General features: G+C 39.9%; 3 protein-coding genes across 3 annotated transcripts; all 3 read left to right on the plus strand.

The window, feature by feature from the left end:
• The first annotated feature begins 1,087 nt into the window (after nt 1-1,087).
• LOC106360757 (protein NUCLEOLAR COMPLEX ASSOCIATED 4) lies at nt 1,088-4,542 on the plus strand. Its single transcript, XM_013800413.3, has 15 exons — nt 1,088-1,609; nt 1,673-1,765; nt 1,837-1,910; nt 2,022-2,083; nt 2,171-2,216; nt 2,302-2,402; nt 2,470-2,537; nt 2,619-2,720; nt 2,795-2,853; nt 2,933-3,107; nt 3,184-3,357; nt 3,499-3,637; nt 3,858-3,915; nt 3,998-4,103; nt 4,184-4,542. The coding sequence occupies exons 1-15, from the start codon at nt 1,199-1,201 to the stop codon at nt 4,304-4,306; spliced, it is 1,791 nt and encodes a 596-aa protein (XP_013655867.1). The 5' UTR covers nt 1,088-1,198; the 3' UTR covers nt 4,307-4,542.
• A 1,256-nt stretch (nt 4,543-5,798) lies between these two features.
• Nucleotides 5,799-7,317, plus strand: LOC106358828 (homoserine kinase). Its single transcript, XM_022711986.2, has one exon. The coding sequence runs from the start codon at nt 5,934-5,936 to the stop codon at nt 7,044-7,046; it is 1,113 nt and encodes a 370-aa protein (XP_022567707.2). The 5' UTR covers nt 5,799-5,933; the 3' UTR covers nt 7,047-7,317.
• Nucleotides 7,318-10,840: 3,523 nt separating this feature from the next.
• Nucleotides 10,841-12,767, plus strand: LOC106358829. Its single transcript, XM_022690846.2, has 3 exons — nt 10,841-11,289; nt 11,378-11,461; nt 11,539-12,767. Exons 1-3 carry the CDS (start codon nt 11,023-11,025, stop codon nt 11,644-11,646), a joined length of 459 nt encoding a protein of 152 aa, XP_022546567.1. The 5' UTR covers nt 10,841-11,022; the 3' UTR covers nt 11,647-12,767.
• Nucleotides 12,768-13,187: the final 420 nt, after the last annotated feature.

A 13,187-nucleotide genomic window follows, 5' to 3' on the forward strand; every position in this document is an offset into this window, starting at 1 on the left:
ATACGTGGATGGCTTTTTCTTCTTTCAAAAAATCACAAATACATACCTCCAGTATTATAAGACGTGGATTTAATTTCCCGAAGGTTTGGTTTGCCTATGTTTTGGGGTTTATATTTACTTAACTTGGGTTTAGTGTTTAATGTCAAGTGTTCTATTACCATCCCCATTAACTTTGTATTTCATGTTGCTCATGAGGACTGTAAATACATGTCTCCAGTATTATGGAAGGTGGATTGGGGTTTATGTTTCCCTAATTTGGGTTTAGTGTTTACTGTCAAGTATTCTATTATCATTCCATTAGCTTTGTATTTCATGTTGGTCAAACATGGATCGACTGTGTACATAGTACCATTTTAAATAGTACGGGTTAGATTGAATAGAAATATTCTCGTAATAGATTGTGCGACTGTGTAAGTAACTCTATAAGACTTATAATCATTAACTTACTCATTTATACTTTAGCATATGGAATAGTTCGCCGCTAAATAAAATAGTATACTTCAATTTTTTTTATTCGTAGTTGTTAAATGGAAATTAACTTTCTTTGTAGTCGTTAGAAATATAAGACGGTCTACTATCATTTTCTTTAGCTTAAACATTGATTGTGTCAATGGTTTCTATTTCTAAGTTGGGTTTAGTGATTTAGTTCATTAGTTTATATCTAAATTTTCAGTGTTGCTGTTCTTTCAATTGGAATTGGATTTACAGTGATACTATTCTACCCAAATTAGTATGGAACGCTTGTAATCGGTATAGAATATACGTTTCATTATCTTCTATTTCGCCGTTTCATTTCACCCGCTTTTAAAATTCGCTCACTATTACTATGGGTCACAAAATCACCACGTCGTTTTCTTTATGTGAAGAAACCGGATACCTGTTACTAACAAGGGTATAACCGGCTGGAATGATGGTAAAAAGACAGTCACTACATTCTGTCAAAATCATGTCTATTCTCTTGATTTTCTTTTTAAATATGGCTAGTAAGCCAATAAGCCCTTAAATTTTTTGGTGCCTATATATTATTTCCAAAAAAATAAAAGATAAATAAAGTATAATTTGTTGTTTATTAAGAACCAAGATACGACGTCGTGTTACTGCAATCACATCTTTAGGTTTTACCTCGCGCCTCTCGCTCCTAAACCCTTTCTTCCGTCGCTTGTCTCCGCCACGACCTAGAGAGAGAGAGAGCTCAACAATGGCGTCAATCCTCGCGAAGAAGCAGAAGAAAAAAGAAAACTACACCTTGAAAGAGCTCAAGTCACTAGGCTCCGACCTACTCTCATCCCGAACTCACATCAACAACCTCCCTCTCCTCCTCTCCTTCATCTCGCCGGACTCTCCGCCGCAGTTCGTGGTGGAATCCCTCCTCTCCCTCCAGTCCTTCTTCACTCCTCTTCTCCCTCAGCTTCCCTCGTCCTCTTCTTCCTCGACTGCTTCTTCGACGAAACGCCCTCGTTCCGATGAACAAGACGACGACGATTCGTCAAATGAAGTCGATGGTGACCCTGAAGTCATCTTCAAAGCTTGGCTGAGATCGAAGTTCGACGAGTTCGTGAAGGTTCTGCTCGATGTTCTTGTCTCTCAACAGTCAGAAGATGCTCTAAGGGTAAACTCTCTCATTGCTGTGGAAACGTCGTCGTTTCATGTGTCCTTAACGTTTATTTTTTAGGATATTGTTTTGGGAACGTTAATGGAGTTTGTAAAGCTTCTGAATGCTGGAAGATTTCACTCTTCCATCTACAATAGGATACTTAATGCTATTGTAAGTTTCCTTTCAAACATATAATGTGAAAAGTCTGTTCTTTTTCTCACTTTTAGTATTGTTCTTTGTAGATTCGTTCTGCGGTTGATGTTGATATGTTCTTGGATATACTTGACTCAAAGTACTTCAAGTACATCGATGTCCGGTATGTTGATGTTGATAACCCTTTGGTTAACATGTGTTCTTTCTTCTAGTTTAGCATGTTGTTGTGTTGCTCCTTTGGGAATTAACTCTTAATCATCGTTTTATGCTACAGCTATTTTACATACATCAGCATGGAAAAGTTTGTCAAAACTCTGGAAGCCTCAGCTGTTTCTGGTGCGTCTCCTTTTTCTTCTTCCCTTCTTGGCTTCTCTTTGTTTTTGTGTAAGTGTGTGGAACTGATGTGGTTTTGGCCGTTTGTAGCTGACAAAATAGAAAATAGTGAGGATGAGAATGAATCGAAAGACAGGTTAGTATCAGTTTCTTCTAGACTGTTTGAATGTAAGTTTTTTCTGTTATTGTTCTGATGATCTGGAGATTTTTATAATTTGTAGCCTGGAACTCTCTATTCGCAAGATCTATCAAGTTCTATCTCGAATTCCACCACCTCATAAACAAGCTGAAAAGTCTGACCATGAGATGTGGAGTGGTTCAGGTGACTATTTCCCCTTTAACTATTTGTTTCAATTAGATTTGCTAATAAAGATTATGGGTATTATCAGATGAAAGTAGTAGTAGTGAGAAACCGAAAGATAAAAAGAAAAAGAGCAAGAAGGATCAAGACAGCAATGTGAGTTTTTTCATTTGCAAGTTTGGCTAAAACATACTGAATCCTTTTTGCTTTCTTAATTTTATTCTGTCGAAACTATAGCTTCTTTCTCCGACTACAATTGCCAAGAGGATGAAGCTGAAGTTCACTAAAGCATGGATCTCTTTTCTCAGACTGCCTCTTCCCCTTGACGTTTACAAGGAGGTTAGCTTCTTTACTCTCACAACTAACCCTTTGTCTGGAATAAACTTACTAATATGCTATCTTTTGACGATCAGGTTCTTGCTAGTATTCACCAGACAGTCATTCCCCATCTGTCTAATCCTGCAATGCTATGGTGGGCTTATTTACAAAAAGCTTTTACTGTTCTGTATTTTGTTTCCGTTTGTTACGCTTACTTATGTTTCACAATACAGCGACTTCCTAACAAAGTCTTATGATATCGGAGGAGTTGTCAGTGTGATGGCTCTAAGCAGCCTCTTCATCCTCATGACCGAGCATGGTCTAGAATATCCAAACTTTTATGAAAAGCTCTATGCGTTGCTGGTTCCTTCGGTCTTTGTTGCCAAGCACCGTGCAAGATTTCTTCAGGTATTGCTGGATTTGAATTTACTGGTTTATAATCCGTTATTCCTTTTCCCTCTAATATCTGAAACGCTTTCTGCAGCTTCTTGACGCTTGCCTTAGGTCATCACTGCTTCCAGCATATCTAGCAGCTTCATTCGCAAAGAAACTTAGCAGATTGTCACTCTCTGTTCCTCCCTCGGGATCTCTTGTCATAACGGCTTTGATCTACAACCTGTTGCGTAGACATCCTACAATCAACCATCTTGTTCATCAGGTATGAAAGTATTGCAAACAAAAAAAACATGTTACAAGATGGGAAAGTAACTTACTTCTAATATGATTGATTGTGCCTCACGACTAAACAAAAGAACTGATAGAAAGCATGGATTTACAAATGTGGTCGCTCTTGTTGCAGGAACCCGTTGAAAACGCCAATGAAGCCAATTCAGAGGCTGAGGAAGACAATGAGAGCAGCAGACCAAAGACTAACAAAAAGCTTGGTATCGACTATTTCAACAACCAGGAAACTGATCTCAAGAAAACTGGTGCCATGAGTAAGTATTTGACACCCCCTGTCTTTTATATGTATTTTTCACCCCAATGTAGATTTGTAATGGTGGCACTCTAGCATAACGAGATATATTAGCTTTGGTTAAACTGCCACGTTCTCTAGCTTCACCTCACAAAATAAAGTTCTGATTGCGAGGTTGTGTTTTGCGTCCTGTGAGGCCATTTCCTTAGAGAAGTGATGGTATTTTCATTATTTGTTAACAGGAAGTTCCCTTTGGGAGATTGACACATTGCGCCACCATTACTGCCCACCTGTTTCAAGGTATATATTTTACTCAATAAACGATACCATACACACAAAAAAGTTAAAAGTTTGATGATCTCTCTTTTCTTGCGTTATGTAGGTTTGTTTCATCGCTGGAAACTGATCTGACAATCAGAGCGAAAACCACTGAAATGAAAATAGAAGATTTCAGCTCTGGTTCATACGCCACCATCTTCGGGGACGAGGTACTAGAACCATCACTTAAGACTTTTGGTCTCCATGTATAGACAAACTAACTGTGGGGAGATGTTTAAAAAAATGGCAGATTCGAAGAAGGGTGAAACAAGTTCCATTAGCCTTCTACAAAGCAGTTCCAACATCTCTGTTTGAGGATTCCGATTTTCCAGGGTGGACATTTACCATTCCTCAAGAGGAGGGCAAATGCTGAGTGATATCAAAAGAGTAGTAGCCAGCTCATGAAGTAAAAAACACTGCCGGTATTGGAAGATTTGTGATACTCAAGTTTTGTAGTTCCGATATAGTTTTTGGTTTTGATACTGACTACTGAGTGTGTCGTTAGGCGTACACCCACACTATAGCACCACCACACATTCGCGTCTCTGGTCGATTTGAAACTATTTCTTTTTCACCCAAAAAAAAAGAAAAATTCTGTTTGCTCCTTAATAAGGTTGACGCTGCGAAACCGGGATGGTCGATGCTAAACCTATGATAAGAAAATTAATATATTTGTAAATTAAACTATAAACTTATAATAAGATTATACATTTACTAATCATTCAAAGCATAAACTCAACTCCAGAACTACTTGGAAGTTGTAAGACCAACAAAAGTGGTATCTTTTCTAGTTCGGTTTAGAGGTGTTTGTGGTTAAACATTGTTTCCTTGGTCAGGTGTGAATGGAAAATGTCGATATTTGATTCTGATCTCACTCCAATGATCATGATTTTTATTACTTTGAGTTGGTTGAATTTAAACAAGTTTTGTTGCTGTGGTCATTAACCAGAGGCGTTCCTGCTATACATTTAAAAAGGCATTTGTTTTAGACCCCAAAATATATTATAATTTTAAGGGCTCTTAATTTCACGAAAGTGTGCGGGTTTCCTAGTGGTTTTGTTGTTACACAACTGATTTTTAGTGTCCCACGTTTGAGTCCTTTCTTTTTTACTTATGTCTTTATTTTATTTTTGTTTTGATGAGAATTCTTATGAAAATTCAATCGATAATCAAAACCAAAATTAAATTACAAACGGAAAATAAATCTTTTTTACTTATAGTGTTCGTTGTTTCGTTTACTTTCAGTGTCACCATCTTATTTTCTTATGCAGTGATATTTCTTTCTTCTCTTTTCTAGTTGGTAATAGTATATAATGTTATATTTTATGCTTTTGTTTCAGTTTTTTATATCGTTTCAAAACTATATTTTGTACTTATTAATAGTTATATTAAAAGGTCTCAGTTTTAAAACTCGCTTTGGGTCTCTAGAAACCCTCGCACGGCACTGACCATAAACAAAATTAATTTCTCATGGGAGGGCACAAAACATATGTTATCCAATAAGCATTAATCATGTATGCATGATCCTTGTCCCCCCTTCCCAAAGTCACACTCTAATGGTTAGGTAGCTGTCAAGAAATGAGAATATAAAGAAAGCAGGAAGATTCAGAAAAACAAAGATGAAGAAATAGTGTAGAGGATCATTCAAGAGCTTTCTCAGTGTCTTTAACCATTCATCATTGTGTCTCCAGTCCTGGTGATGTCTTGGAGTTGGTTTCTTCAAATATTGGACATAGTATAGGTTGCCAACAGAGACAATCATCTAAAGTCAGCATAAAAATGGACAAGCTTTCCGGTCCGGTTAAGTTCGGTTTAAAGAGATTCAAATGGTTAAGCCGTTAATTTCAATGTCAGACACCTGAATCTGATCTCACACTCCACTTTAAAATAATAATCAGCTAAAGAAAAAAACAGAACACATTAGGTTAGGTGGCCACGTTTGTTCATCTCTTATATCTCTCCTTACCTTTGATCTCACCGACCAAACCTGTGTTTCATCAATGGCGACTCTCTGCTTCCAATCTCCCACCAAACCCATCTCCTACTTCCACCCCAAATCGAAACCCTCTCCGCCCCTTTCCACCAAAGTCTCCCTCTTTCGATGCAGAGCCTCCGTACAAACCCTCGTCGCCGTCGAACCGGAGCCCGTCTTCACCTCCGTCAAAACATTCGCCCCCGCCACCGTCGCTAACTTAGGACCCGGCTTCGACTTCCTAGGCTGCGCCGTCGACGGCCTCGGCGACCACGTCACTCTCCGCGTCGACCCCTCCGTCCGCGCCGGCGAGGTTTTAATCTCCGAGATCACCGGAACCACGACCAAACTCACCACGAACCCTCTCCGGAACTGCGCCGGCATCGCCGCCATCGCGACGATGAAGATGCTGGGGATCAGATCGGTCGGGCTGTCGCTGGATTTGCACAAGGGCCTCCCTTTAGGTAGCGGTTTGGGCTCGAGCGCGGCGAGCGCCGCCGCGGCGGCCGTGGCGGTTAACGAGATCTTCGGCCGGAAGCTAGGGAAGGGAGAGTTGGTTTTAGCCGGTTTGGAGTCGGAAGCGAAAGTCTCCGGTTATCACGCCGACAACATCGCGCCGGCGATCATGGGCGGTTTCGTTCTGATAAGGAGCTACGAGCCGCTTGATCTGAAGCCGTTGAGGTTCCCGGAGGATAAAGAGCTCTTCTTTGTCCTGGTGAGCCCCGAGTTCGAGGCTCCGACCAAGAAGATGAGAGCCGCGTTGCCTACCGAGATTCCCATGGTGCACCACGTCTGGAACAGTAGCCAGGCGGCGGCTTTGGTCGCGGCGGTGCTGGAAGGGGACGCGGCGATGCTCGGGAAGGCTTTGTCGTCGGATAAAGTCGTGGAGCCGACGAGGGCTCCGTTGATTCCCGGGATGGAGGCTGTGAAGAAGGCGGCTTTGGAAGGTGGGGCGTTTGGATGTACGATCAGTGGGGCTGGGCCGACGGCGGTGGCGGTGGTTGATGCGGCGGAGAAAGGGGAGGAGGTTGGTGAGAGGATGGTGGAGGCGTTTATGAGAGGTGGGAACTTGAAAGCTGTTGCTTGTGTGAAGAAGCTTGATAAGATTGGTGCTAGGCTTGTCAGTAGCATCTCCAGGTGATTTGAGACTTATAATGTTTTGATAAAATTTCATGGGATTGGAATAGTTGTTCCTCTTCTGTAAGCTACAGATGATAATAAAGATTTCAACTTTGGACTTTGTATCCCACAAAGATTCATGGGACAATGTTCTCTGACACTTTGATTAGAGAGGCCTGGGCTTTGATTGGATGTTCAATATTGTTAGGGGTATGTGATTTCAAATAAAACTGTTGTAGCTCTCTGTGTGTTTCGAATGGATTGATGTATGAGAATCGTTAAGATTGGTTCTCCTCGGCATTTTATTAAATGGTAGTGCTGAACTCAATTTTGTAAATATATGGACGGACCTGTTTGCAAAGCAGACCGAGCTGCTGGGTGTAAGTGACATTGTCACAATCAGGCCTTGTGTTAAAGGACTCTCCTAATCAAATTCCCTAATCGAGAAGATACAAGAGAGCTGGAAGACCTGAAGCATGTTAACAAACACTGTTTGCAACTCTGATAATTTGATCAGTGAAGCACACATCCACTCAAAGAGGGAATCAGGCAAGATGAAGATAGTAAATGAAAAAGAGAGATAAAAGGCCCTAGTTTTCTCTCTGACCCGCAACCCTAGGCGCCGCTTCATAGCAATGGTCTTTGACGCCGGCGGCGGCTCGGCTCGCCGGCGTCACCGCTTCCCCTCCTCACGCTCTGCTCTCCTTGTCTCCTGGTACCTCGTCTTGCTCTCTGTTTTGATTCCGGGGGCCCCTCCGCCGAGAACTTCTCGCTCACCATCAAGCGCATGCTTGAAGTCCATCGACTCTTCCGCCAGTCGCTCCTCCTCTCGTCATAGTTCCGTCCTGTCCTCCGCCACCACGTTTCAAACCTCAGCCATTAGTCCTATGCTTTCCCCAGATCTAGCGCCTCAGGGTTCAACCGCTCCCCTCATCATTGCCGTCTCTCCCACTCCTCCATCCCTCAGCACCGTGCCTCCTTGTACAAGCGGGGATACCAGGTCTACTCATCCCGAGCAGAGGCTCGCCAGATCTGGTCGTTTCTGTATCTCTAAAGCGCCTCCACCACTCCACACTGCCTCAGATCCCTTCGCCGACGCCGTGACTCCGTCCTGCTGCTCCGTATCTTATTTAGACTACACCGTACATCAATGCCGCTCCGATTTAGTCTCCTTCACCATCGCTGCGAACCTTCGCCGTCTAGACGAGGAGGCGTCTCTCACTCGTGTAGCATCGCGTCTTTTTCAGTTCGGAGTCCAGATCCGGCCACCACCTCCGTCCTCAACCTGCGCATCTCACCAACCCTCGTCAGCTTCCTTGCGGGCTTTGATAATGATGTATTTGCATCTGTCATTGAGCCAACACTGCGTCAACGCCAAGTACTCTATGGAGATAAGCTATTCCTAGTAGACCTTTTGTCATCTCCACCAATTGCAAGGTTCTGTCCGCTGCGTTTCAACCTCCTTCCTCACCTAGGAAGAGATATCGAAAAAGGTCAGTTCGCTCCTCCACTGCCATGTGCTCTCATTTCAACAAAGCGGAGGAACACTCCGAAGTATTGTGCAAGGAGACTCGACCGTTCCAAAACACTTGGCCTCTTACCCGACGTTAGCTTAAACACGCTCAACCAGAACGAGTGCGATGTTAATATGCTCAGGTCTGTCTCGGTTACTAATTATTGGCTTCGACACGGTAATGTTGAGGTCCAAGGTTTTGACCCGAGTAAACCGTTGAGTTCGTCATCAAACTCCATTGTCCTAAGCGTCCCTAAGAAGGTGAAACTAGCTTTAGAGATTCACCTAGTCTCGTTGAGAAGCTTTGTTGAGTTCAGAACTGATCCTACCAACTTCAGTGCCAAATCAAGTCAGATAGGACTTCTTCTTGGTGTTGCCCAAAGTCTTGGAGCTTCTCACCAAAAGCTCTTGTCGGGCAACAGTCCAACCGCTTCTTATTGGTGTATCAACGTCGATTTCGACTATCAGTTGTTCTTGCGAACAATCGCCTTAGGGATTAAGGTGAAATTTCTCTATGGGGTTTTTCATCTTGCTGAGCTTGACTCGCCTCTTATAGGCTTTATCCTTCTATGTTTCATAATGTTTTCTACTTTCGTTGTACCGTCGAGCATGTCTCCGGAATCATCTGCTTCAGTTGTAAACGTTCCTGCTCTTTGAGCTCTTTAATATAAGTTTGTGTTACAAAAAAAAAAGGCAAGATGAAGATAGTATTATGTATTACTAACACAAGCCTTAATCCCCTTCTATGATTCTGTTAATCAACAATTCTATTCAAAAAGTCCCTCTACATTTTTGTTGAACATTTGTTAACCAAGTTGATGGTGGTACCTCACTATCTTATACAATAAAGGAGAGTTTTCTCTCACCTTAGCCCTCCACGTCAGCAGGAAGATAGAGGTTTTTGTTCTTTTATCTTGGCTTCTAACGTGTTTTTCCTCTGGGCTCAATATATTGTTTGATTGAGAAAACAAAACTCAATACCCTTTCCTCGATGAAGCCATCTGCGATTAACTTTCTGTAACGCCTTAGCATTAAATCGAGCGCAGCCTCTTCATACGTAATCGAGGAAGGTATTCTACAGATTTGCATAGTTGCAGCGATGAATTATCAACGGCGATAGTCGCTGATACCGCTACCGGAGAAGAGATCAACGCTCAGACGAGAGATCGACGGTTGAGAAGAAGACGATAAGCAAACCAGAGAGCAGGAGTCTGTTTGAGTTCAAAAGGGTACCTTTGTACGGTGTGGAAGACGACCGGAGATGGAAGATGATGTCTCCACGATACCCAGTTTCCTTCAATCTCCAAAGAATTGGTTGAAAGATGATCGTTTCAGTCCTCAATCAACCGCTCATTTCTTCGGTGGCTGCAACAGCCATGGCGGTTCTCAGGTAAAAAAAAAAGTAATTAATCGCCTAATTTGATCTGATCATTGCAAAATCTCATAGTTTTGATTGAAAACTTTAGGTTGTGTTGTGTAGGTAGCTAACTGTTGCAGAGAAAGAAAAGGCTAGAAATAAGTACATTACCAGGAGATTGTGGACTTTGGGGTTTATACGTATACAGATCAGAAACTAATACATGGATTTTACCAGTAAATATATTTCAGAAAAGCTAGCCCGTCAAGTTAAGAAGCATTGGCGACAGCGAAAGTAACAATCACGAGTTCACCAAGGCAAGTAATAGATACTTCTTCCACACAATTTGAGATGAGAGAAAGACTGCATCTAAGTGAGGAGAGTTAGTTATTTTCGGTATTTTTTGTTGATTATTTTTGCTGTGTGACTAAATTTATAACGCAGAGCCTGCTCTTCCGTCATGAGCTAAAAGCAAACGAATCAAGAAGAGTAAGTCTACGACTTATCATCGCCTCAAAAACAAAGACCTGAAGTAACTGGGGGCATTAATGGACCCGGAAATGGCTAAAGAAGAGGCTATGAGACAAGGGGCCAAACGAGTAGAGGTGAGTCTGAAACTTCCTCTTCACTTCACATTATTTTCATCAAGACATTAGCTTAAAAGTAAAATGTTGTCTTCTTTATGCTTGTGCAGGAACGTATGACGTTAAAGCACAAAAACACAGGAAAGTGGGCGAAGCGCATGCTAAGCCGTGGACTGAATGTGAAATACGATGGAACTAAGGCAGCTATAGCCTAACAGCTTCAAATGAATGCTAACTTATCCAGAAAGATGAACTCCATGAGAGATGGAAGTAGCAGTGATGAGAGGGACGATAAGGAAGAGTTCAGAGATGGTTCAGATGAGGACACTCCTAGATTAATAGCAAAAGCGAAGGAGAAGACGTTGAAAGCTTTGGAAGATGATGAACTGCCCAATGCTGTTCTTATGTCATTACCTTTCATGGTAATATTTGCTTTTTGCTTTCTCATAACGATTTTGGTTTTTCTCATTCTATGTTTCTTTTTGTCTTATCTTTTTTTTTTTGGGTTAGACCCGTGCTATAAAAAAGAAAAACGAGGAAGCTAATGAAGAAGATAAACGTGCACTTGAGGAGTATGAAGAGTGGGAAAATTCTGATGGAGAAAACTCTAAAAAAACCCGTTAATGTTAGTGGTAGAAGAGTGTTTGGTGCAACCGCTAAAGTGGAAGCTCCAAAAGAGTCTAGAAAGGATTCAGATAACTTTTATGACGACAGTGATAGTGACAATGATATGGCTGGCATAGAAGATAATAACATAGAGCCTGTAAGAGATAATGCCTCACCTGCTACAAACACCATTACAGAAACTGAGGTATCTTATTTTTTCATAATGGGTCTTCTTCTCTTCCTTTGAAATCCTTGTGACAAAAATTTATTATTTTACTGTGATTTGTCTACAGAAGTTTGATGATGATGTTGCTGGAAATCCAGCATATAAGACAACATTCGATGTTGCCATGTTTGCATCAGGCTCCTGGAAGAAGGTTTACTTTTGAGTTTTTTACATCATACTTTGTCTTTTTATTCTTTTGTTCAACTCCTTTTGGGGTATGTTATGCAGATGACAGGCTCCAAAAACACAGAATCCAAAAAGGCATCAAAGAAGACGCGTGCATCCATCCCACAGGCTCAAGATAAAAAGGTTTTTCTTTCTGCAAGTCTCATTTGAACTATACTGTTTTTTCATCATCTTCTCTTTCCAACCAGTAGTAGCTTTTGGCTGTTTTAGTTCCTCACCTTTGTGTACTTCTGTCTAAAATCTTGAAAACTGATCGAGAGATGAAGAAAGTGAGGATTCCGAGAGTGAAGCAGAGCAAATGGTGGACAGAGTTTTGACATCTGCCTCAAAGGAAACCTTTGTGGTTCCTTCTCAAGCAGAGCTTATAAACCGTGCTTTTTCTGGTGATGATGTGTTGGATGAATTTGAGAAGGATAAGGATGAGTTTCTAAATCAGGAAGTGCCTATCTACACATACATAAGGTACCTTTGCCTATCTACACATAATTTAAGATCTGTAGTCAAGAAGACCAACTCAATTTGCGCTAAGATGTGTAGTAATATCAATTTTAAAGCACTATTTTGGTTTGATTTTATTTTTAATTAAGTATTTATTAGTATGCCGAGTGTCCTTTCGATGTTTGTATTGGCAAGGAACAAAGTTCTTACATGAACAATGTTAAAGGTTTATCAAAAAAAAATTATAGACAAAATTCAGAAAAACAGAAGAGAAGAGAGATTTGTTCGCGATTTTGTTTTTGCACATTTCATCAAAGCCAGAGCAATAATAGTAATAAAAAAAATTAGCAAAAAGAAAAGAAATTTACAGATTTTTTTTCGTCACTAAGCTCAAGCTTTAAAAAATTAGAAAGAAAAAAATGATGGACCTCCAGAAATCATTGACAAAATCATTTTAATAAGTTTCAAAACAGAATCTCTGCAGTTTTGATGTGAATAATTGTTTGCTAGATGACATTTTATTTGATTGTTTTGGGATGGAATATAAAGTTAATATGTTGTTTTGTTCCATTTAGTTATGTATATATGCTTTTCGATGTTATTGTTGTTAATATGTGAAAACTGAGGATGAGATGTTTGATTAGAGAGGAATTATATATGATTTCATTCAATACAGTCAACACGAAAAAGTTTAAAAAGTTTAGTTACTTCTTTTAGTTTTATTCTTCGAAGAGAAAAACAATTTTCAGAAAAAAATATGTGTATGCAGTTTGGTTCATCTTAATTTCCAGATTACATTTAAATTATTTGATATGGTAAGGTATGAAACTCAAGTAAAATTATGTTAGAAATATAATAATTTATTAATTTATAAAACTATAAATTTATAAAAATATTTTAAATACCATGAGCGAAATTTCCAACCAATATATTTTTATAATAAGTTCAACAAATGCTAAAATAATTTACAAAAAATAATTACTAAAAAATTAATAATTTTTTTATTATAAATTGAAAAATTAATATAAACTTAAGCAAACATATATTATAAACATCATTTGTTGTTACATAATATATACTAATTATTATTATGACATTATTGAAACTTTTTTTATGTTAATTGAAAATATAAATTTTTATTATTTTATCACACTACATTTGATTTTTAATTGAGTTGGCTTGGAGGTGGATGTATTAATTTATTATCGTGAAAATGAGGTGGATGTATTAATTTATTATCGTGAAAATTAGTT

Source organism: Brassica napus, chromosome A9, assembly GCF_020379485.1.
Source record: "Brassica napus cultivar Da-Ae chromosome A9, Da-Ae, whole genome shotgun sequence".
Classification (NCBI taxonomy): Eukaryota; Viridiplantae; Streptophyta; class Magnoliopsida; order Brassicales; family Brassicaceae; genus Brassica; species Brassica napus.

What these genes read in the sequence shown, in the direction of transcription:
- LOC106360757 (XM_013800413.3), top strand. Translation starts at nt 1,199, where the DNA reads ATGGCGTCAATCCTCGCGAAGAAGCAGAAGAAAAAAGAAAACTACACC. An exon ending in CCCTTGACGTTTACAAGGAG is followed by an intron (nt 2,721 to 2,794) that starts GTTAGCTTCTTT and finishes TTTGACGATCAG; the next exon opens with GTTCTTGCTAGTATTCACCA. An exon ending in TACTGCCCACCTGTTTCAAG is followed by an intron (nt 3,916 to 3,997) that starts GTATATATTTTA and finishes TGCGTTATGTAG; the next exon opens with GTTTGTTTCATCGCTGGAAA.
- LOC106358828 (XM_022711986.2), top strand. Translation starts at nt 5,934, where the DNA reads ATGGCGACTCTCTGCTTCCAATCTCCCACCAAACCCATCTCCTACTTC.
- LOC106358829 (XM_022690846.2), top strand. Translation starts at nt 11,023, where the DNA reads ATGAAGAAGATAAACGTGCACTTGAGGAGTATGAAGAGTGGGAAAATT. An exon ending in ACACCATTACAGAAACTGAG is followed by an intron (nt 11,290 to 11,377) that starts GTATCTTATTTT and finishes ATTTGTCTACAG; the next exon opens with AAGTTTGATGATGATGTTGC. An exon ending in CATCAGGCTCCTGGAAGAAG is followed by an intron (nt 11,462 to 11,538) that starts GTTTACTTTTGA and finishes TATGTTATGCAG; the next exon opens with ATGACAGGCTCCAAAAACAC.